We start from the raw sequence: 24,342 nt of genomic DNA, 5'->3' as shown, positions 1-24,342 counted from the left end.
CCCCCCTTGATACAGCAATCGTGCTGTGACGGTTCCACCTGAAGACGGAAACTTGTGTTGCCTCCGAAACGTCGTGATTTTTATTTTATTTTTATTTTAGTTTTATTTTACTTTTATTAATTTTAATTTTTTACCTACGTGACTTTACCGAAAAAAACCTAAGAATATTCCACTCCCCCCTGGAGCTTTTGGCAAAGACAAAAAACATGAAGACGAGGAGCCGCGTATCACGGGCACGGTGACGACGTCACGGATGTGTTGATGAACCCGAGAAGGGCTTTGGGTTGAGGGGTTACTCAGCCGCGCGTGTCCCCCCGTCCTCACTCGACGGAGCCGTATTTGTGTTCGGAAGCTCCCGCGCGAATTTGTTCGCAGCCACGAGTCAACTTTGATGGATGGCGCTCGCCGCGCGGGAGACGGAACGCTGAGATCGACTTCTTTGCGCCCTTCCCCCCCCCAGTGAGATGGATTGTGGCATCGCGCGGCCGCCAAGGGGTGGCGTCATCCAGCGGTGGATAGACAATGACCGATGGTGATTGATGGCGATGATGACGATGCGAATTTCCAGTCCGTTTCGTCTCATTTGTACCGCCTTCAAAACAACCACCACCACGCTGTGTTCAACCATCACCACCGCTTAGCGTCTGTCCTCTCACTGCTTCAGCCTCACACTCACTGGCGGTCAATCGCCTCCTTATCACTCTCACATCGCTACTGCCATGGTCAACCTTCCCGTGAACTTCACTCGTTGACTCGTTGATTCATCCACCACCAAACTGTGTTCAATCACCACCAAACTGAAGATCACAACAACACACTCACCTACCCACTCACTCAATCATTTGTCCATTTCATCACTCATTAAATCACTCACCAACCCACCCACTCATCCACTAAACCACCACACTGCTCGTCACAACAACACATTCACTCACCTTGCCCCTGACTCAATGACTCCCTCACCTACTCACTCATCCACTCACTTACTCACCAAGCAACTCACCCACATACTCACTTACCAAGCAACTCATCCACACACTCACTTACCAAGCAACTCACCCACACACTCACCCACACACTCACCATACTCTGCCTATTCCTCGCACTGCTTCGCGCTGGAATTCCCTCCTCCCACCGCCGTCTCTTATCCCAAGTCCTGATAATCTCGCTCAAAATTTCAAGAAGAAACGTATGGACTCTTTATCTCTTACGACCCAAGTCGTGCTGTTTGTTACTGACCGCCTTGCGTTATTGTAAATATTTTTGTGTTAGACCATTGGGCCTGTGTTCAGTAACCTCGGTGATAAAACAAAAAAAACATCAATCAAATCTCAAAAGGCTGGCGAGTGGCGGGGTGACGCACAGAGAGCGGAGATGGAAGCGTTGAGAAGTTTGCGTGATCACGTTGAGAAGTTTGCGTGATCACGTTGAGAAGTTTGCGTGATCACGTTGAGAAGTTTGCGTGATCACGTTGATAAGTTTGCGTGATGACGTTGAGATGTTTGCGTGATGACGTTGAGAAGTTTGAGTGATCACGTTGAGAAGTTTGTGTGATCACGTTGAGAAGTTTGCGTGATCACGTTGAGAAGTTTGCGTGATCACGTTGAGAAGTTTGCGTGATCACGTTGATAAGTTTGCGTGATGACGTTGAGATGTTTGCGTGATGACGTTGAGAAGTTTGCGTGATCACGTTGAGAAGTTTGTGTGATCACGTTGAGAAGTTTGCGTGATCACGTTGAGAAGTTTGTGTGATCACGTTGAGAAGTTTGTGTGATCACGTTGAGAAGTTTGCGTGATCACGTTGAGAAGTTTGTGTGATCACGTTGAGAAGTTTGTGTGATCACGTTGAGAAGTTTGTGTGATCACGTTGAGAAGTTTGCGTGATCACGTTGAGATGTTTGCGTGATCACGTTGAGATGTTTGCGTGATCACGTTGAGATGTTTGCGTGATCACGTTGAGATGTTTGCGTGATCACGTTGAGATGTTTGCGTGATGATCACGTTGAGATGTTTGCGTGATGATCACGTTGAGATGTTTGCGTGATCACGTTGAGATGTTTGCGTGATCACGTTGAGATGTTTGCGTGATCACGTTGAGATGTTTGCGTGATCACGTTGAGATGTTTGCGTGATCACGTTGAGATGTTTGCGTGATGATCACGTTGAGATGTTTGCGTGATCACGTTGAGATGTTTGCGTGATCACGTTGAGATGTTTGCGTGATCACGTTGAGATGTTTGCGTGATGATCACGTTGAGATGTTTGCGTGATCACGTTGAGATGTTTGCGTGATCACGTTGAGATGTTTGCGTGATCACGTTGAGATGTTTGCGTGATCACGTTGAGATGTTTGCGTGATCACGTTGAGATGTTTGCGTGATCACGTTGAGATGTTTGCGTGATCACGTTGAGATGTTTGCGTGATGATCACGTTGAGATGTTTGCGTGATCACGTTGAGATGTTTGCGTGATCACGTTGAGATGTTTGCGTGATGATCACGTTGAGATGTTTGCGTGATCACGTTGAGATGTTTGCGTGATCACGTTGAGACGTTTTCGTGATCACGTTGAGAAGTTTGCGTGATGATCACGTTGAGATGTTTGCGTGATCACGTTGAGATGTTTGCGTGATCACGTTGAGATGTTTGCGTGATCACGTTGAGAAGTTTGCGTGATGATCACGTTGAGAAGTTTGCGTGATCACGTTGAGAAGTTTGCGTGATCACGTTGAGAAGTTTGCGCGATGATCACGTTGAGAAGTTTGCGTGATCACGTTGAGAAGTTTGCGTGATCACGTTGAGAAGTTTGCGTGATCACGTTGAGAAGTTTGCGTGATCACGTTGAGATGTTTGCGTGATGACGTTGAGAAGTTTGCGTGATGACGTTGAGAAGTTTGCGTGATGATGACGTTGAGACGTTTGCGTGATCACGTTGAGAAGTTTGTGTGATCACGTTGAGAAGTTTGTGTGATCACGTTGAGAAGTTTGTGTGATCACGTTGAGAAGTTTGTGTGATCACGTTGAGAAGTTTGCGTGATCACGTTGAGAAGTTTGCGTGATCACGTTGAGAAGTTTGCGTGATGATCACGTTGAGACGTTTGTGTGATCACGTTGAGAAGTTTGTGTGATCACGTTGAGAAGTTTGCGTGATCACGTTGAGATGTTTGCGTGATCACGTTGAGAAGTTTGTGTGATCACGTTGAGAAGTTTGCGTGATCACGTTGAGATGTTTGCGTGATCACGTTGAGATGTTTGCGTGATCACGTTGAGACGTTTGCGTGATCACGTTGAGATGTTTGCGTGATCACGTTGAGACGTTTGCTTGATCACGTTGAGAAGTTTGTGTGATCACGTTGAGAAGTTTGCGTGATCACGTTGAGATAATGATATGCACTATTCTTGAAATTGATTGGTCCACACCCGAGACAGCTTTTCTTAGAGCCTAGTCTCACATGGTGTTGGACCTTTATACAAGGAATCATGTAAACATGATGCCTTGTATAAAGGTGTCAGTTTTTGTACCAGTTGAAAGGGTAACAACCTACTACTATAAATCAATGTAATCAACGGTGCGAGTAGCTGCTTCGCTTTTGCACAACAACGCACGTCACCGCTGCGAGCACGTCATCATCCCAGCAGCACGCAGGCGGCAGCGTCGATTCAGAGGCAAGCGGAAACCCCGGACCGGTTTCTCCACCTCGCGTCTCATGGGCAGTGTCGATCCTCCGATCAACCGATGCTGGCTGAACTGCCCATCTCCCTCCCTCTAACCACGTCGGGTCCGAAGCCGAAAGCGACGTTATATAAGCACCCGACTCAAATCATAGACTGCATTAGTGGGGTGTCTATACACGGATCACTTGTATTCGTTGTATTTATTTATGTATTATGGAATGTTATAGGAGTGTTTATTATTCGTAGCAGTAGCAGCAGTCGTATGGATAGGCTTACCTTGTAACCTAGTGGCAGTGCCTTACACCGATAAATCTCTTAACTCCAAGCCAGCCCGAGGCAGCTTGGTGGCGGTGGCGTTCCGCAAATGTAAACTTCGGTTTATCCCAACCAGAAATCTAACGCGCGTCTTTCAAATGACCCCAAGCAAAATGTGGCAGTAATTTACGTATCACTAATATAATGTGTATCTTAATAGCGCACGTGTGTGGAATACAATAGGGGTATTATCATCATCATAATAATAATGGTCAACCCACTGCTGGATAAAGGCCTTCCAAAAAAACTGCGCCGAATCTCACGAAAGCGTTCTGTTATTACTACTACGACTATCGAACCAATGTCCTTGATTTACCCAGAAAAGCATCGCTGAGTCCCGAGACTGTATTGTAGGAGGGTCCTGCCACCCGGATGAAACCCCAGCACCGCGCACAGCGGAGGAAAACGATTAAATAAAAATCCCTTCCCATCGATAGATTTGAGAATCCATTCGCTGTGCGATTATCCCCTCCCAGTCACCTCCCAACCCTACATCACCCCGGTATTCCCAGGCATTCGCCCATCCGAGTACTCTCGCCAGGCGCAGCCCTAGCTGAGCTTTGCACGATGTGATTTGGTCTACGGTAACCGCATTTCGACAGACGCGTGCGGTGGTTAGCGCACTGCGCTACGCACTCGGGCGACACGAGTTCGATTCCCGCCGGCAACTAAACAGTCCTTGATGATATCGACTTAGTCTTAAACTAGTACCTGGTGCGGTGCGCAGTCAACATCAGCACTGGGCAAACGAAGGCGTCGATTCCTCGTGTGCCGTGTCGGCCGACCTTAATAGGTGCTCGCAAATAACACTTGTCCCCAAATCAGTCTATCAACGGATCTACGGGGAGATATTGAATCTTCCTCTGCGTTCAGATTGTGTTCTTACATGCATTGGCGCCACGGTGGCTAGGAGATGTTAACTCCCTCGCCTGGTATGCAGGAGATCCTAGGTTCGATCCCGACGTCTGCTGTATATTTGGAGTGTGCGTGTCTCTCTCTCATCATCATCATAATCACTGTGGCTAGGGGATGTTAACTACCTCGCCTGGTGTACAGGAGGTCGTGGGTTCGATCCCGACCCTGACGCCTGCTGCTGTATATTTGGAGTTTGCGTGTCTCTCTCTCATCATCATCATCATCACTGTGGCTAGGGGATGTTAACTACCTCGCCTGGTGTACAGGAGGTCGTGGGTTCGATCCCGACCCTGACGCCTGCTGCTGTATATTTGGAGTTTGCGCGTTCTCCCCGTGGCCGCGTGGACTTGTATCCCAGTCCTCCGGGTTTTCCTCCACACTAAGAATCAACATCACGCGTCGAAAGCATTTGGCTACTGCGATACATTTCCACGTGATGAGCCACTTCGTTGAGCTATCATTCGTGATAGCCAGGTCGCTTCTGAAAAAAACAGCTACACGGCTCGTGTGGGCCTTACTTGGCACAAACAAAACAAAATGTGTAGATAGTTTAGTTTACATGTTGATGGGAGTTTAATAGGTGCTCGCAAACAGCACTTGGGACCTGCGGTCTATTGGGCTTCAGGGGGGGTAGAGGGGGAGAAGCAGGGGGCAGTTTGTTTGTGCGTGAGTTGAGTGGATAATCTGAATGTCGCCCCGTTGTCACACTCAACAATATCGAGTGAGAGCCACTCGGCTGCTCGTAAACAAAGTTGATTGATCGAATCTGATGATGCGTGGCAAACGCGTTGCGCGCGCGCGCACGTGCACACACACTTACACACGTGATGTTCTATACGTGTAACAAAGATCCCCCGTATAGCCTTAACAGACTGTAGGGGCAAGTACACACCGCACCGGATACTCGTTTGAGGCTGAGTCGACCTAGGGGAGGCCCAGGACCGGTTCAGATAATCGTCACTGGTGTTGGCCGTGAGCGGGAATCGAACCCGTGTCGCCAGGTTCATAGCGCAGCGCGCTAACCGCTATACCACCGCTCCCCACTATACGTGTAACACACATATATATACACACACGACAACAACGAAATTACAATGATTCCTCCCCCCCCGTATAGTCGTGGAATTAGGCCAGCCGATTATCTGAACCGGACCTGGGGCTCCCCTATGTCGACTCAGTCTCAAATTGAGTACACGGTGCGCTGTGTAAACATCGCCGCTAGGGAGACAAAGGCGATTGTGGTGCCGGTCACCCACCCGCTCGTGCGCCTTCATAGGTGCTCGCTAACAGCGCTGGCCCCAACAGTCTGTTCAGGCTGCACGGGAGGGATCTTTGTGTTTTGTGTGTACGTGTGTGTGTATGTATGCACGTGTGTATGGAGAATGTGTGTGTGTGTACATGTATGTGTGTCTGTGTATAGGGAAGCTTGGTTTGTGTGTGTGGAGCGGTGTTGTAACAGCGCGCTGCGCTACGAACCTGGCGACCCGGGTTCGATTCCCGCTCACGGCCACCACCGGTGACGATTATTTGAACCGCTCCCGGACCTCCCCTAGGTCGACTCAGCCTCAAATAAATACCCGGTGCGTTGTGTAAACATCGTCACTAGGGTGACAAAGGCGGCCGGGCGTGGTGTTGGCCACCCACCCCCTCGTGTGCCGTGCCGGTCTTCATAGGTCCTTGCTAACAGCACTTACCCCAACAGTCTGCTGAGGCTGTACGGGGGATCTTTCTTCTATATGTCTGCGCATGTATTTGTGTACGTGTTTGCGTGCGTGCGTGTGCATGTTCGTACGTGTATGTTTATTTGTGTCTGTGTCGCGGTGGTTAGCGTTAGAGTTCGATTCCCTGCTCACATTCAACATCCGTGACGATTATCTTAAACCAATCGTGGGTCCCCCCCAAGGTCGACTCAGCCTTAAAATGGGTTACTGGTGAGGGTGTGTAAAAAGAAACATCAGACGACCGGGCGTACCGGCCTGACTAGGCGCTCGCGAGCAGCACTTGCCCCAACCAGTCTATGCGGAGCTATACGGGGGATCTTTGTCTGCGCTAATTTAAATGCACGTGCGTTAACCTGAGACGCGGCGGTGGTGTGTTGTAACGTCACGTGTGTGTGTGTTCTATAGTAATTATGTCAGCGTGTGTCTGTGTGTACCTTGGCACGAGTGCCGAACGCGTCACACGCCACGTGATGAAGTGCGCGCAACTCGTAGATAACGCGCAATGATTAATCGGCTGGCCTAATCCTCGCGACGAACTCGTGCCGTAATTAGCAAAAGCGTCAGCTCGACTGCTTTGGCAATCCTTTAATATTGAGCCATCCGAAGGTTCAGTGGGTGGAGCGGTGGCGCGGTGGTTAGCGAGCGAGCGAGCGAGAGAGATTTAGTAAAACGCGGCCAACCTGAGTTTAATTCCCAGCTACGGCTTTGACATTCGGAGGCGGAGTGATGGCTCAACCGGGACTGGGATTCGCTCCTCCAGACGCCTTCATCAACGCGACGCTGACGTGCGCGGTGAAGGGTGGTCAAGCGAACACCCCAAGACCGACACGGGCGTAGAGAGAAGGGACATCATCCAGCAGTGGATTCATAAATGTCTCCCAAAATAGTTTTCTTGTTAATGCCGAATTTACTTTGCAAAGATGTGTTTAAGGTGTACCAAAATACGGCACATGTTTTAAAACGGTGCAAACGCTCACATATACATCTATATTTACGCGTGTCTATATGTTTACATTTTTTAACTGTACATATTTAAACTGTGGACGTGTTTTAGATTGTCCGTGTTTAAACTACCTATATATTTATAGCGTGCGTACGTTTCATCTGTCGGCACAATCACACTCTACGCCGTTACGATGTGTATACGCGTAAACTGCCTACGAATTGAAACTGCAATTACATGCAATCGGTGTGTGTACCGTAATTAAACTGCCTATACTTTAAGCTTAGACTTAGCGACATGGATGAAACGCTGTACATTTTCAATGGGTAAAAAGTGTCATCTGTCTGTGCATTACACACGTGTGATATATTTAAACTGCGTCTATAATGAAACTGCACTGTGTGTGTTTTTTTAAAACTGTCGGTTCGTATAACCCCGTTCTCGCTCAGGTGTAGGGAGTAGTGGCGCAGTGGTTAGCGCACTGCGCTATGAACACGGGAGTTGCAGTCCCGGCCACGGCTAACATCAGTGGCGAATGTTTATGCCCCTCCCCCCCTCCTTCCCGCTTCAGCAAACGGCACTGACCAGCGTGGTGAAGTATGGTCAAACAACTCCCACCGATAACTGTCACGAGGCATGTATGATACAACGCGCGCGTGTGTGGGTGTTTGTGTTATTCGTTATGGCTTTAATCGTCAATTTATATACAGCACATACAATTTAGATGTGTGTATGTTGAACTTTTTTCGCACCGTACGTAACCGACCGTGCAAATCGTACGTGGGGGGGAATGACAACAAACCAGGGCACACTAAACTAAACTAAATGGTTTAATTTTCATTTTATTCGGAATTATAAATTTAATGAAGCGTATCAAACAAAAGTGAAACTGATATTTTAAACTAAATGTTTATAATAACCACAATAACATGTTAAGTGTGCATTTCATTGATAGTAATTATTTAATTCTACCCATTGTTTTTTTTTATGTCACGGCTGCCGTGCCCAAGACCCCCCCCCCCCCAAAAAAGCGGCCAGCAACATACAGCACTCATAAAGTTCTGCATAGATTCGAGCTCACGCAATTCCGAAGAAACCAACGGAACGTACCGTAAGCCAACGAATGCGTTGAGTTTCTGTTATTATTCATCGTTGGTGTGGCTACACAAAGAAGGTCCATTACGCGAAACGTCGACGATTACACATTTTCTTGTTAAGGCCACACGCACACCGCTGCTGTTGTTGACTATACTTGTGAACATCTGCAAACCCAGCAGCATAGCCAGATATTTGTACGTCTGTCTGAACTTTTTTCGCACCGTACGTAGCCTAACCGTGCTAAACGGAAATATTAATCACACATCGTCTAACGAATACAGGCCACCCTGAGTGACTGACTAACGTAAAAACACGTTTGTATTGATGTTCTGGATGGGTTAGCGAGCTGGAATGTAACACATATATATAGTTTAGACTGCAACAATCAATCGGCGCTTTGAGACTCAATCGGTTTCACTCACAGGCTCGGTTCAGCCGTACGTTCCGCATTGCTCATCACACATTAAGGAGTCCCCATCATCACCATCAGTGGACCGAGTAATTCGCCTCGGGGGGTGACGCTAAAGCCGATAGAAAGTCATCTCCGGGTTTGCTCTCACGTATGTTGATGGTCGAACATGTATGTGCGCCGTATCGTGTGTGCGACTTATCATGTGTGTGCGCGTTACACGTGTGCATCTTATCGCGTGTGCATGTTATCATGCCCGGACTTTTTTTTAAATATACACATATATAAACGAACCCTGATCCTAACATCACGGCCTAACACACATCAGCCGCATGTCCACATACCCGGCACACAACATCAAGTAAACCTCTCTCGCTGTGGCTCCTCGTCCCCCCCTACCACCAGTCTAACAGCCATACGGAATATTATTCACCGAGGAAATGTAGCCTTGTTCGATATGCGGTGGCGGATGTTGTATAGATGTGGGCAGAAATGTGTGGGTGTGTAAAGATGTGTGTGAGTTGTGTGTGTGTATATATAGGTGCATGTATAGATGTGTGTGGTGTGTACATAGGATAATGCATAGATGTGTGTGTGTTGCGTTGTGTGAATATAGGTTAATGTATAAATGTGTATGTGTGTGTTGCGTTGTGTGAAAATAGGTTCATGTATAGATGTGTGTACATGCATGACTACTGTGTGGCTGTATTCGTGGGGTAATGTGTAACCATCAGCACTGAGGATTGTATACACATATACATGTATACACATACGTAATGTACACACGGTGTGCGCACTGTGTATGTGCTATGAAGTAGGGTCGTTTCCCGAAACGTCGCCTAATTGTACATACTTTTTTCCTTTTAAGGCCACTGTGTTATTGATGAACGCGGCGAGTTGTGTGTTGTCACTGTGTGTGCGCTCGTGTATAGGCGTGTGGGGAGCAGTGGCGCAGTGGTTAGCGCACTGCGCTACGGATCATGACGACCCGAGTTCGAATTCCACGGCTTGCATCAGTAGCTCGTGTTATGGGAACCGATTCTGGACCTTTCTCCTGTGGACCATGCCTTAAATTTCTATATTTTTTGTGCAACTAAAATGTTGAATTATGTATATACATACACGCGCAAACACCACGGCTATACATCGGTTCGAGTTCATTAGGGTACCATCGGAAGCGATATTATTTAATATCACATGAACATCAGAGCGAGATGTTTTGATGGTGGTATGTTAACCGGGACACACTCTTTGTGTTGATGTACTAACCATGCTTCGCACTGCATTGTGAACTTGGCGAGATATTTCGATTTAAAGCTTTCGTGACTGCAGGGATTCATCTTCTTGGTTCTTTCGGTAAAGTCACGTAGAAGGGAAATAATAAAATAAAAAGACGCTGTCTCCCCGACAGACCTTGTCTTCACCTAAGGACGGCTGCTTGCGTTGTGGCCGAAACGTCGTGAGAATTATTTTATTTTTATTATTTTATTATTTCCCTTCTACGTGACTTTACCGAAAGAACCAAGAAGTTGGCGAGATATGTTCGATCCCCGGCGACGGCTAACATCAGTGGCGCGAGATTTCGGAACTCCCCCCACCACCACCACCACAACACCATCTTCACCAACCGGCATTGACCAGAGTGGTGAAGTATGGTCAAAGACTGACGCGGCGCGGGGAGGGCCTCATCCAGCAGTGGATTGACACGCGGCTGTAGACTCTTAATGACCACTGCCGTGTTGCGAACCGTATTCACTTGCAATGTTGGGGCGATCGTTGACTGTGGGTGTCATGTAACTGCGGTTGTACGCCTATGGTGAATGAGTGAATGTATTAGTGAGTGAGTGAGTGGATGGGTGAGTGTATTAGTGAGTGAGTGTATTAGTGAGTGGATGAGTGAGTGTATTAGTGAGTGAGTTGATGAGTGAGTGTATTAGTGAGTGAGTGGATGAGTGAGTGTATTAGTGAGTGAGTGGATGAGTGAGTGTATTAGTGAGTGAGTGAGTGAGCGAGCAAATGAGTGGATGAGTGAGTGTATTAGTGAGTGAGTGGATGAGTGAGTGTATTAGTGGGTGAGTGTATTCGTGAGTGAGTGGATGAGTGAGTGAGCAAGTGAGTGGATGAGTGAGTGAATTTACAAGTCGGTGAGCGAGCGATTCGTGGGTGAGTGAAAAGGCGAGGGAGTGCATGAACGCACTCGGGAGGTGAGTTATTTAGTGAGCGAGTGAGTCGGTCACTGAGTGCGTTACGTGAACGGTTTGGCGAGCGCATCGGTGAGCGCGTTTATTGTTGTTGCTGGTGGTGGTGGCGAGCGACAGCGCGGGTTTGCGAAAAACAGAGTGAGTGCGTGTATGGATGAGCGAATGAAGGAGTCGCTGAGTCAGTTCCAGCGAGTTTGCGATTCAAGTTGGACTAAGTCCGAGCCCGCGTGAGACCGGGATGGAGCCCCGCGTGCAACCAGTGACCCTGGGGGCATCAATCCGCCAGTACGGGGGGGGGCGATGGTTGCCCTCCGTACTTCCCTACTAGCGAGACATTTTGCGGCGTACATTTGTCATTGTTGTTGCTGTTATTATTGTTGTTGTTGTAAAAACAAAATGTAAACGCTCGCGCGCGCACTCCCATTTCGCGGGGATCTATTTGTAACGTGCACGCGAGCGAAGGGGACGGCGCGTAGCGGTAGAGCGATCTCCTCCGGCTAAGTCCGCGCCGTGGTGATGACCGCGGCCCGCACGCTGGATTCGAACCGCGACCCTCTGGCAACGGATTGGGGACGAACGGCGCTCGGCCGCCCGTCCAATGGGTGAAAATGCGCGGTGGGCGAGTGGGGTTGTGTTGGTGTGTTGGTGAGCGAGTGGGGTGGTGTTGGTGTGTTGGTGAGTGAGTGGGGGGCGTTGGTGAGCGAGTGGGGGTGTGATGGTGAGTGAGTGGGGGGTGTTGGTGAGTGAGTGGGGGTGATGGTGAGTGAGTGGGGGGTGATGGTGAGCGAGTGGGGGGTGTTGGTGAGCGAGTGGGGGGTGATGGTGAGCGAGTGGGGGTGATGGTGAGCGAGTGGGGTGTTGGTGAGCGAGTGGGGTTGTGTTGGTGAGCGAGTGGGGGGTGTTGGTGAGCGAGTGGGGGTGATGGTGAGCGAGTGGGGGTGATGGTGAGTGAGTGGGGGTGATGGTGAGCGAGTGGGGGGTGTTGGTGAGCGAGTGGGGGGTGATGGTGAGAGAGTGGGGGTGATGGTGAGCGAGTGGGGGTGATGGTGAGCGAGTGGGGGTGTTGGTGAGTGAGTGGGGGTGATGGTGAGTGAGTGGGGGGTGATGGTGAGCGAGTAGGGTGGTGATGGTGAGCGAGTGGGGGGTGTTGGTGAGCGAGTGGGGGGTGATGGTGAGCGAGTGGGGTGTTGGTGAGCGAGTGGGGTTGTGTTGGTGAGCGAGTGGGGGGTGTTGGTGAGCGAGTGGGGGTGATGGTGAGCGAGTGGGGGGTGATGGTGAGCGAGTGGGGGGTGATGGTGAGCGAGTGGGGTGTTGGTGAGCGAGTGGGGTTGTGTTGGTGAGCGAGTGAGGGGGGGGTGTTGGTGTGTTGGTGAGCGAGTGGGGGGAGTTGGTGAGCGAGTGGGGGTGTGTTGGTGAGCGAGTGGGGGGTGTTGGTGAGCGAGTGGGGGGTGATGGTGAGCGAGTGGGGGGTGATGGTGAGCGAGTGGGGGTGTGTTGGTGAGCGAGTGGGGGGTGTTGGTGAGCGAGTGGGGGGTGATGGTGAGCGAGGGGGGGGTGATGGTGAGCGAGTGGGGTGTTGGTGAGCGAGTGGGGTTGTGTTGGTGAGCGAGTGAGGGGGGGGTGTTGGTGTGTTGGTGAGCGAGTGGGGGGTGTTGGTGAGCGAGTGGGGTGGTAATGGTGAGTGAGTGGGGGTGATGGTGAGCGAGTGGGGGGTGATGGTGAGTCAGTGGGGGGTGTTGGTGAGCGAGTGGGGGGTGATGGTGTGTGAGTGGGGGGTGATGGTGAGCGAGTGGAGGGTGATGGTGAGCGAGTGGGGGGTGATGGTGAGCGAGTGGGGGGTGATGGTGAGTGAGTGGGGGGTGATGGTGAGTGAGTGGGGGGGTGATGGTGAGCGAGTGGGGGGTGATGGTGAGCGAGTGGGTGGTGATGGTGAGCGAGTGGGGGGTGATGGTGAGCGAGGGGGGGGTGATGGTGAGTGAGTGGGGGGTGATGGTGAGTGAGTGGGGGGTGATGGTGAGTGAGTGGGTGGTGATGGTGAGCGAGTGGGGTGGTGATGGTGAGTGAGTGGGGGTGATAGTGAGTGAGTGGGGGTGTTGGTGAGTGAGTGGGGTGATGGTGAGCGAGTGGGGGTGTTGGTGAGTGAGTGGGGGGTGATGGTGAGTGAGTGGGGGGTGTTGGTGAGTGAGTGGGGGGTGATGGTGAGCGAGTGGGGGGTGTTGGTGAGTGAGTGGGGGGTGTTGGTGAGAGAGTGGGGGGTGATGGTGAGTGAGTGGGGGGTGATGGTGAGTGAGTGGGGGGTGTTGGTGAGTGAGTGGGGGGTGTTGGTGAGTGAGTGGGGGGTGTTAGTGAGTGAGTGGGGGGTGTTGGTGAGCGAGTGGGGGGTGTTGGTGAGTGAGTGGGGGGTGTTGGTGAGTGAGTGGGGGGTGATGGTGAGTGAGTGGGGGGTGATGGTGAGTGAGTGGGGGGTGTTGGTGAGCGAGTGGGGGGTGATGGTGAGTGAGTGGGTGGTGATGGTGAGCGAGTGGGGGGTGATGGTGAGCGAGTGGGGGGTGTTGGTGAGTGAGTGGGGGGTGTTGGTGAGTGAGTGGGGGGTGATGGTGAGCGAGTGGGGGGTGATGGTGAGTGAGTGGGTGGTGATGGTGAGCGAGTGGGGGGTGATGGTTAGCGAGTGGGGGGTGTTGGTGAGTGAGTGGGGGGTGATGGTGAGTGAGTGGGGGTGATGGTGAGTGAGTGGGGGGTGATGGTGAGCGAGTGGGGGTGATGGTGAGTGAGTGGGGGGTGTTGGTGAGTGAGTGGGGGGTGATGGTGAGCGAGTGGGGGGTGATGGTGAGTGAGTGGGGGGTGATGGTGAGCGAGTGGGGGGTGATGGTGAGCGAGTGGGGGGTGATGGTGAGTGAGTGGGGGTGATGGTGAGCGAGTGGGGGGTGATGGTGAGCGAGTGGGGGGTGATGGTGAGCGAGTGGGGGGTGATGGTGAGCGAGTGGGGGGTGATGGTGAGCGAGTGGGGGGTGATGGTGAGCGAGTGGGGGTGTTGGTGAGCGAGTGGAGGGTGTTGGTGAGTGAGTGGGGGTGTTGGTGAGCGACTGGGGTGTCGGGTGAGCGCTTTTGTCGCGGGTTAGCGCCGCTGCGCTGCGAACCCGGCGTACTGAGTTCGATTCCCGCTCACGGCCAACACCACTGACATACATCTGAACCCGTCCTAGGTCGACTCAACCCCAAATGAGTACCTGGTGCGGTGTGTAAAGCATCGCCACTGGGGAGACAAAGGCGGCTGGGCGTGGTGCCTGGCCACTACCACCCCGTTCGTGTGCAGCTCCGGCCTTTTATAGGTGCTCGCTAACAGCACTTGCCCCAACAGCATGTCAAGGCTATACGGGGGGGGGTCTTTGTATTTGTATTGGGTCAGTGTGCTTTAGAAGCACGCTCTTAAGCGCACTGGTGAGTTGGCTGGTGAGCTCACCAACAGCACTTGCCCCAACAGCATGTCAAGGCTATACGTGGGGGGGTCTTTGTCTTTGTATTGGGTGAGTGTGCTTTAGAATCACGCTCATAAGCGCACTGGTGAGTTGGCTGGTGAGCGAGTTTCAAGAGAACGAGTTGGTTAGTAAGAAAGTGTTGCAATCAGGAGGTTGGTGGGGTGAGTTCGCTAGCCGGTAGGTGAAAAAATGAGTGAATAAGTCGTATTGGATTACTCTGTAATTATCATTATTATTCACGTTAATCGTAGTTCTATATTTTATTAGACTTCCGAGTGAAGCCATCGATATTGTTACCACATTTCTCTTTCGCTCAGATCTGTATCTATACTTGTGAGTGCAGTTTTATTTTATGTTCGGTACGGCGCTTCGAGAAACTGCATTATGAAAGGCGCTTGTTGACATAGAGGTTGTTGTTATTGTTGTTGGTGAGTGAATGTAGTACTAAGTTGGTGAATTAGCGTGTGAGTATATATAAGTGCTTGAGCTGGTGAGTGAGTAGGTACGTACATTCGTCAGTAGGTGAGTAGGTGAATCGGTGAGTGAATGTGTTTTTGAGTTGGTGAGTGTACTGATGCAGAGGGTAGGTAGGTGAGTGGCTAGGTAAATACATGGGTGAGTGGATGAGTGAGTGCATGCGTTAATGGCAGGGTGAGTGGATGAGTTAGAGTGAGTAGGCAAATATATGAGTGGGTGGGCGAGTGCATGTGTAGGTAGGTGAGTGAGTAGATGAGTGAGTGATAGGCGAGTGAGTGAGTAGGTAAATGAGTAGGTGAGTGAGTAGGGGAGTGAGTAAGTAGGGGAGTAAGTGAGTAGGTAAATGAGTAGGTGAGTGAGTGAGTAGAGGAGTGAGTGAGTCGGTGAGTGAGTGAAGGAGTGAGTGAGTAGAGGAATGAATAGGGGAGTAAGTAGGGGAGTGAGTGAGTCGGTGAGTAAGGGACTGAGTGAGTAGGTAAATTAGTAAGTGAGTGAGTGAGTAGGAGAATGAGTAGGGGAGGTGAGTAGGGGAGTGAGTGAGTGAGTAGGGGAGTGAGTAGGTGAGTAGGTAAATGAGTAGGTGAGTAGGTGAGTGAGTGAGTGAGTAGGTGAGTGAGTAGGTGAGTAAGTGAGTAGGTGAGCGAGTAGGTGAGTGAGTAGGGGAGGTGAGTAGGTGAGTGAGTAGGTAAATGAGTAGGTGAGTAAGTAGGGGAGTGAGTGAGTAGGGGAGTGAGTGAGTAGGTAAATGAGTAGGGGAGTGAGTAGGGGAGGTGAGTAGGGGAGTGAGTAGGGGAGGTGAGTAGGTGAGTGAGTAGGTGAGTGAGTGTGTAGGTGAGTGAGTAGGTGAGTGTGTAACGAGCTGAGCGCTCCGTCCACCCACCCGCTCTCTGCCGCTCCTCCCCGCCGCTCGCCCGCTCCGCGGCGCCGCGCGTCTTCTCGAGCGCGGCGCTCTTCCCTCGCTCATCCTCCTCTTCCTCGTCCCCCTCCGCCTCGTACCCCCCTTCCTCCTCTTCCTCCTCGCCCTCCTCCTCCTCTTCCTCATCGTCGTCCTCTTCTCCGTTCTCGTTGCTGCCGCCGCCGTCCCTCCTGCGCTTGCGAGCGCTCACCCCGATGAGCGCCTCGACTGAGAAGGCGTGCGCGCGGGAGCTGAGCGCCGGACCCAGACGCCGTTTCTCGGCCATCGCGGAGGACGCTGCTGCAGCTGATGATGATGATGCTGCTGCTGATGATGCTGCTGTTCCTCCACCTGCTGATGATGATGATGCTGCTGCTGTAGCTGTTCCTCTACCTGCTGCTGATGATGATGATGATTCTGCTGTTGCTGTTCCTCCTGCTGCTGCTGCTGCTGATGATGATTCTGCTGTTGCTGTTCCTCCTGCTGCTGCTGCTGATGATGATGTGTCAAGTGTTGTTGTTGCTGATGACGATGGTGCTACTGCTGCTGCTGACGATGGTGCTTCAAGAGTTGTTGTTGTTGCTGATGATGATGCGTCAAGTGTTGCTGATGATGATGACGATGCTGCTTCCGCTGCCGGCTGTGTTGCTGCGTCTGTTGCGGAAGTTTGGTATCGTTCCCGTGGATGCTTCTGCTATCGCGCCTGTTGCGTGTTTACTGCTGAAGTTGTTTGACTGATGATGATGATGGTGCAGTAGTAACTGTTTCTATTAATGCTCCTGCTGCTGCTGGTGCGTGTTTGCTTCCGTTAGTGACGAGAATGCCGCCGCTGTTCCTGCTGCTGATGATCGTCGCTTGAGTTTTGGTAGCAGTTGCTGCCGCTTCTACTCCCGCCGCTGCTGCTGCTGCTGAACTTTGTTTTTGTATTTCGCTTGCTGCTGATGATGATGCCGCTGATACTGCTGCTGCTGGAACTTTGACTGCAACTTTCTGCTGACGATGATGTTGCTGCTGCTGCTGCTGCTGTTGCCGTCACGCGAAATTAGAAATCCTTCAGGACGCAGTCTGAGAAAGTCTCAACTCAAACAAGCAAAACGCTTCAACGACAACGGGGCCCTTTCGCAGGAACCCGGCGTAGTCCGAGTGGCGACGAGGCGAGCGAGACAGGAGTGAGGAGTGAGACCCGACACAAAGCAGCCCCCCACCCCCCACCCCCCCCGGGGCCAGGCAACCTAAGTTCGACTCCCTGTCTAAGTGTCGCGGGCGACTGCTTGCTGGACGAAGCCGCCCCCCCCCCCTCCACTCCACTCCTCCCGTACGGCGTCTGTAGCGGAGCGAAGGACACCGTTCGTGTTTTTACTTTTACACCTCCCACACCCCCCACTCGCAATAAGCCACGGCGCCCCTGGCCTCCGCCGACGGGTTTGCCGAGTAATTGAATTTTGGTGTTAAAACTGTCAACGCGGAGACGCGGCGCAGGAAGACGTCGAATGCGCTGGGAGTGGTGACGAGCAGGCGCACGTGTGAGAGAGTGAGAGAGAGAGAGACACGTGGGGCGGAGCGGTGGTGATGGTGGTGGCGGTGGTGGGGAGGGTGAGTGGGTGGGTGATTGGGGGAGGAGATGATCGCGCTGATGGTGGTGGTGGTGGTGGTAGAGGGGGGGGGGGGCAAGGCAGTGGGCGAGACGGGTTAGAGGTGGGTGGGTGGGGGGAGCGGAGGAGGGTGCGAGTTTTGGGGGGAGAGAGAGTGGGGTGGAGGGAGAGGATGGGAGGCAGGGAGGAGAATGATCGTGGTGGTGATGATGATGGGGAGGTGTGGGAGAGTGGGAAGCATGGGTGGTTGAGGGGAGGGGGGTGGAGGCGATGGGGGTGAGGCAGGAGATGATCGTGGTGATGGTTGTTGGGTGAGTGTGCGGGAGAGAAGGAATTAAGAAGGGAGGGAGGGAGAGAGAATGATCGTGGTGGTGGGGGAATGAGGTAGCGAGGGAGGGGAAGATGGGGAAAAGGAAGGAGGAGGAGGACGATGATCGTGGTGGTGATAAGGGAGGGAGAGGAGAGAGCGAGGGAGGGAGAGCGGAGAGAGAGGGAGGGAGCCGGCCACGCTATTTGGGAGTCGTTTTGTCAACGTCAATCACAGCGCGCGGGTGGTGGTAGAGACCGCGAGTCGGCACACAGTGAGTGTTATAGCGACACGCACACACGCGCACGCGTACACAGACAAAGGTCCCCCGTATAGCCTTCGCACGCTGTTGGGGCAAGTGTCGGCAAGGGTAGGTGGCCAGCACCACGTCCGGCCGACCTGTGGCTCGCCAGTGGCGATGTTTACTTCACACCGAACCAGGTATTCATTCGAGGCTGAGTCGACCTAGGGGAGTCCCAGGGCCGGTTCAGATAATCGTCACTTATGTTGACCCTGAAGCGCTCACGTACACACACACACGCGTGTGTGAGAGTGTGTGAGTGTGTGTGTCAGTGTGTCAGTGTGTACATCTTTGTGTGTACGTCTGGGGAGCGGTGGTGTAGCGGTTAGCGCGCTGCGCTACGAATCTGGCTACCCGGGTTCGATTCCCGCTTACGGCCAACGCCAGTGACGATTATGTGAACCGGTCCTGGGCCTCCCCTAGGTTGACTTGGCCTCAAATGAGTACCTGGAGCGATGTGTAAACATCTCCACTAGGGAGACAAAGGCGGCCGGGCGTGGTGTTGGCCACCCACCCCGTCGTGTGCCGTGCCGGCCTTTATAGGTGCTACTCGCTAACAGCACTTGCCCCTACAGTCTGTTAAGGCTACAGGGGGGATCTTTGTCTTTGTGTGTACACGTGAGTGTGTATACGCGTGTGCGTGCTGATGTTTAGTATTTGGGTCTGCGCGTGTGTGCGCGCGTGTGGGGGGAGCGATGGTGCAGCGGTTAGCGCGCTGCACTACGAACCCGGCGACCCGAGTTCGACTCCCGCTCACGATCACCACCACACCAGTGACGATTATGTGAACCGGTCCTGGGCCTCCCCTGGGTCGACTCAGCCTCAAACGAGATGTTCGCTAACAGCACTTACTGATGTTAAGGCTATTCGGGGGATCTTTCTCTTTGTGTGTATCAGTGGTGAGCTTGTGTCTGTGTATGTTTTGCGTATCATTGTGTTCGCAGTGCATATTGACGGTCTCTTTTTTTCTTACACCGTTAATACTCACGACAATTGAATATGCAATGAGGTGGAAACTCATCCAGGGATCACAGTCGTTGGGAAATCAGAGTCCACTGGTCATTTCAGTTTCATTGATTTCATTTATTTCGTATAGCCCTGTGAGCCATTCACGTGGATGGGCAGTCTCGGCGAGGCGAAACGGCTGAGTCTCTGGACAAGACGTTGACACGGGCCGGCACGGACTCACGTTGAACTTCTTTCGCACCATACGTCGCCGTCCCGTGCTAATCGGAGGCGTCACCTCGCCTCTCTCGTCGTCGCGAGTGGCAAGCCCAACGCCGTATCCACGTGCACCAGAAATCGCTCTCCATCCTGCCGGTGGAGCAAATCTGATGGGCTGTCAAGCTCTTTGCTTTCTCTCTCTTTCTCTCTGTCGGTTTGACGTCAAGAGGAGGTTTCTCGGCACCGTTGAGCGGGAACGTGAATGGGGCGGATGGGGGCAGAGTTCGATATTCTTGGGTTTTTTCGGTAAAGTCACGTGAAGACGGAGGCTTGTGTTGCCTCCGAAACGTCGTGATTTTTATTTTATTTTTTATTTTTTATTTTTTACCTACGTGACTTTAGCCGAAAAAACCCAAGAATATGAATCCTTGCAGTCACGAAAGCTTCAAACCTAGACAGAGTTCGAGTCGGTGCCTCGAGAGGAGACGCGTTTATCGGCTGGTGATCGAGCCGTGGGTTGCCGGGTCGTTTCAGGCAGTGCTGGTTTCTCACTCATTTCGATTTAAAGCTTTCGTGACTGCAGGGATTCATCTTTTTGGTTCTTTCGGTAAAGTCACGTAGAAGGGAAGTAATAAAATAATAAAAATAAAACATAATAAAATCAAATAATTCTCACGACGTTTCGGCTACAACGCAAGCAGCCGTCTTCAGGTGAAGAATGAGACACTGCCAAGCTAGGAGCTTATATATAAGCTGAGTTGGAGGTGGAAGAAGAAGAGAGCCTTAACACTCATTTTCAGAGGTGGGGGGGCGAAGGGGGGGGGGCAAGAGGGGGGAGACGAGAGGGGGGGGGGCAATTCATTGTGAGTGAGGGCCGCCGCACATTTTTGGAAGCCATTGGGGGATTGTGATAGCAGGACCATAATGATGATGGTGGTGGTGTGGTGGGGTGGGTGTTCTCACTCTTTGTTAATTGCCGGGGCGTCTTGCACATCGGTCAGGGGGCCGCACTAAAGGCCACAGGGGCCCACGGGCCTTGCAGTGAAGAGCGCTGCGTTTCTAAGGCCGTGGGTGTCAGCAGAAGTTACAAAAAAAACTTTAAATTGCCCCCCCCTCCCCCCCATTTAGCCAAAAACGTTAAGCGGCCAGCAACACACGGCACTGTCGACGTATTTTTTTATGAGAATGTACCAAATTTTCTTGAATTACGCGAGATTGTTATTGCTGTTGTTATTGTTGTTGTTGTGAACGCTTATGGAGGGGGCGGGGAGGAGGAGGAAGAGACGACGATGACGACGTGTTGTTGTTGTAAAACTCCCTTCGCGTGGACGTCGATGTAGATGCCCGACCCTCCGACTCGCCAGGAGAAAGCGGTGCGGCAAGTGTGGACTCAACGCCATGTGTTTATGTCACATGTACGGTGGGGATAGAGCGTTGCTCCCTCGCGCAAGGCGCGAATAATCATAATAATAAACTCAACTCATCATCAATTGCCTGAAAACATCTTTAAAATAACGAGGACACTACTTAAAATAGAGTGGCTCTCCTAGATGGTTACGTAATGATTTATATCGCGTTATTATTATATTATCAATTATTGTTGTTGAGCGTGAGGCTTAGAGCGCCAGTGTGGAACTCCGGTCTGAGGCTGCCCTCTGAGCGAAATGACGCAGACTCCTCGCCACCATTTCTGGGGCGCCAATTCTCAGCGTTGTGTTTTGTGATGTTGTCTTCTTTGGGTCACAAGAATAGAGTTGGCTATTATCTGTGCCATTTTTTTCAAGATTGTAATCCTTCTAGAACGGGGGGTTAGAATGTACAACACTCACTTCAGAGACATGTGGGGCATGTGGGCGAGTGAGAGAATGGACGTGCGGCATGTACATTGGTGAGCGAACGACTGAGATTCGGTGAAAGAGCGACTGAGTGAGTGAATGGTGAATGTCATCGGGAGTTGATGCAAGAGTAGGTGACAGGGTGAATGAATTGACAGATATGTCGATGAGTGTGTGAGCGAGCGTGGGTATGAGTGAGTGAGTCGGTGAATGAGTGAGTGAGTGAATTAATTCATTCGTGGGTTCATTCACTTAAGAGCGACAGAGTGAATGAACGAGTGGGAATATTTGTGAGTCGTTTACTGAATGGGGATGTAGACGGGTGAGTGAATACATGAGTGTATGTCGATGAGTGGCTACGTACGGTGCGAAAGAAGTTCAACATACACACTTGGTGGCAGAGTGAGTCGGCGAAAGAGCAAATGAGCGAACGGATGTCGTGGGCGAATGAATGAGCGGTTACGCGGATGAGTGGACAAGCGAACGAACGCGTTCAGGAGTGACTGAATGAATGAATGCGAATGTGAGCGACATAAATCAATGCATTTGTTAAAAAAAACACGAAGAACACGTGGAGCCAGGTAGCCCGTGAACAAGTCAAACCACGCGTGTCACGACGCGCAGTTTAATTGCCGCGACTCGGGACTAAATACTTGAACTGGGTCCAGGCAACATCCTTAACCAGCACTGATCAGCGAGGTGAAGTATGGTCAAACAACCCCCCCCACTCCCACGATGGTGATGATGGTGATGATGACGATGATGGTGATGATGGTGACAATGGTGACGATGGTGACGATGGTGGTGATGGTGATGATGGTGATGATGATGATGGTGACGATGGTGACGATGGTGACGATTATGGTGATGATGATGGTGATGATGATGATGGTGACGATGGTGATGATGGTGATGATGACGATGGTGACGATGGTGATGATGGTGACGATGGTGATGATGACGATGGTGACGATGGTGATGATGGTGACGATGGTGATGATGGTGCCGATGATGATGATGGTGACGATGGTGATGATGGTGCCGATGATGATGATGGTGACGATGGTGATGTCTCCTCCTCAGTGGGCTCTGTCTGGTAGGATGGGGATGGTTTATTTTTATTTTTATCTGTTAGTGTGATTTGTTTACATTTTCTTGTACTTTACACTCCTATCGTGTTGTTGTTATTGTTCTGTTTGTTGTTGCAACGTTCTTACCCGCCAAGACTGGACATCTGTGAGAAAAGAGCAGCACAAATCAATATTCCGATTGACCGGAGAGTTTATTTTATTTTATTTCCCATGTGTGCGTCATCATCAACATCATCATCAACACCATCATCATCATCATCAACACCATCATCATCAACACCATCATCATCATCATAAACACCATCATCATCAACACCATCATCATCATCATGAACACCATCATCATCAACACCATCATCAACACCATCATCATCATCAACACCATCATCATCAACACCATCATCATCAACACCATCATCATCATCAACACCATCATCAACACCATCATCATCATCAACACCATCATCATCATCAACACCATTATCAACACCATCATCATCAACACCATCATCAACACCATCATCAATACCATCATCAACACCATCATCATCATCATCAACACCATCATCATCATCAACACCATCATCAACACCATCATCATCAACACCATCATAATCATCAACACCATTATCAACACCATCATCATCATCATCATCAACACCATCATCATCATCAACACCATCATCATCATCAACACCATCATCAACACCATCATCATCATCATCAACACCATCATCAACACCATCACCACCATCAACACCATCATCTGCATCAACACCATCATCATCATCAACACCATCATCAACACCATCATCATCATCAACACCATCATCAACACCATCACCATCATCAACAACACCATCATCAACACCATCACCATCATCAACACCATCATTATCATCAACACCATCATCAACACCATCACCATCATCAACATCATCATCAACACCATCACCATCATCAACACCATCATCATCATCAACACCATCGTCAACACCATCAACATTATCATCATCAACACCATCATCAACACCATCATCATCAACACCATCATCATCAACACCATCATCATCAACACCATCATCATCAACACCATCATCAACACCATCACCATCATCAACACCATCATCATCATCATCATCAACACCACCATCAAAGTGTCCGCATCAAGCTGCTGCTGCTGCTGCCGTGGTTTCTCAGGTGGATGAGGTTCAGGAGCCGTGGCCCAGAAGTTTCGAGGCGTGAGAAGATCGCAGTCGGGGAGAATCTCCTGCGCGATGACAACTTTGCCTGCGACTTCTTGCGAACTTCATTCGGCTTTCGCGAGCGTCGTGAGCGTCGTCGTCACGGTCGCAGTCGCGTTGGTCGAAGGGTTACAAGCCGACGTTTGTGAAGCTGATATTTTGTTCACAAATATAAAGGCGAGTCCTTGCTTATAACTGGGAGGGGAGGAAGGCTGGAGGGTAATCTGAAATCACTTTGTTCAATCTTGATTTGAAGTTTTCGTCACTGCAGGAATCCATACTCTTTGGTTCCTTCGGTAAAGTCACGTGGGTAGAAAATAAAATAAATCACGACGTTTCGGGCGCAACACAAACCTCCGAACATTGAGAGTGTGGAGGGTTGTTTCACTCAGAGTACGGAAGCTCAGCCTGGAGTTTCAAAATTAAGATCAGTCTTCATGCTGGAGGAATCCGATGCGCTATAAAGCTCTTTTGTTCACAGATGTCCAGTAAGGGACACGGGGTAAGAACGTCACACCGACAAACAGTACACAAGTATAAGAAAGCTAAACAAATCACCCAACGCACATAGAAATGCAACACTAATCCACCGCCATCCCAGCAGACAAAGCCCACAGAGGTATTAACTTAGGGTAGTTGTCAAAAGCGACCTGGCGCACACCCGTAACAGCTCAGCAAAGTGGC

At 50.9% G+C, this 24,342-nt stretch overlaps 2 protein-coding genes across 2 annotated transcripts in view; one reads left to right on the top strand and one right to left on the bottom strand.

Moving 5' to 3' along the window:
- Nucleotides 1–17,650, bottom strand: part of LOC133353884 (T-box transcription factor TBX18-like) — a 63,728-nt gene extending 46,078 nt beyond the window's left edge. Inside the window, exon 1 of the mRNA XM_061570377.1 lies at nt 16,110–17,650. Coding sequence (XP_061426361.1) covers nt 16,110–16,410 — 301 coding nt within the window. The 5' untranslated portion in view covers nt 16,411–17,650. The remainder of the gene's footprint in view (nt 1–16,109) is intronic.
- Nucleotides 17,651–18,289: 639 nt separating this feature from the next.
- Nucleotides 18,290–24,342, top strand: part of SAP18 (Sin3A associated protein 18) — a 64,676-nt gene continuing 58,623 nt past the window's right edge. Inside the window, exon 1 of the mRNA XM_061570564.1 lies at nt 18,290–18,297. The gene's annotated coding sequence lies outside the window, so the exon portion shown is untranslated. The remainder of the gene's footprint in view (nt 18,298–24,342) is intronic.

Source organism: Lethenteron reissneri, chromosome 6, assembly GCF_015708825.2.
Source record: "Lethenteron reissneri isolate LAM-NWPU_2019-01 chromosome 6, ASM1570882v1, whole genome shotgun sequence".
NCBI lineage: Eukaryota > Metazoa > Chordata > Hyperoartia > Petromyzontiformes > Petromyzontidae > Lethenteron > Lethenteron reissneri.
Note: the sequence above shows the minus strand (reverse complement) of the source record. Positions and strands in the feature narration are given on the sequence as shown.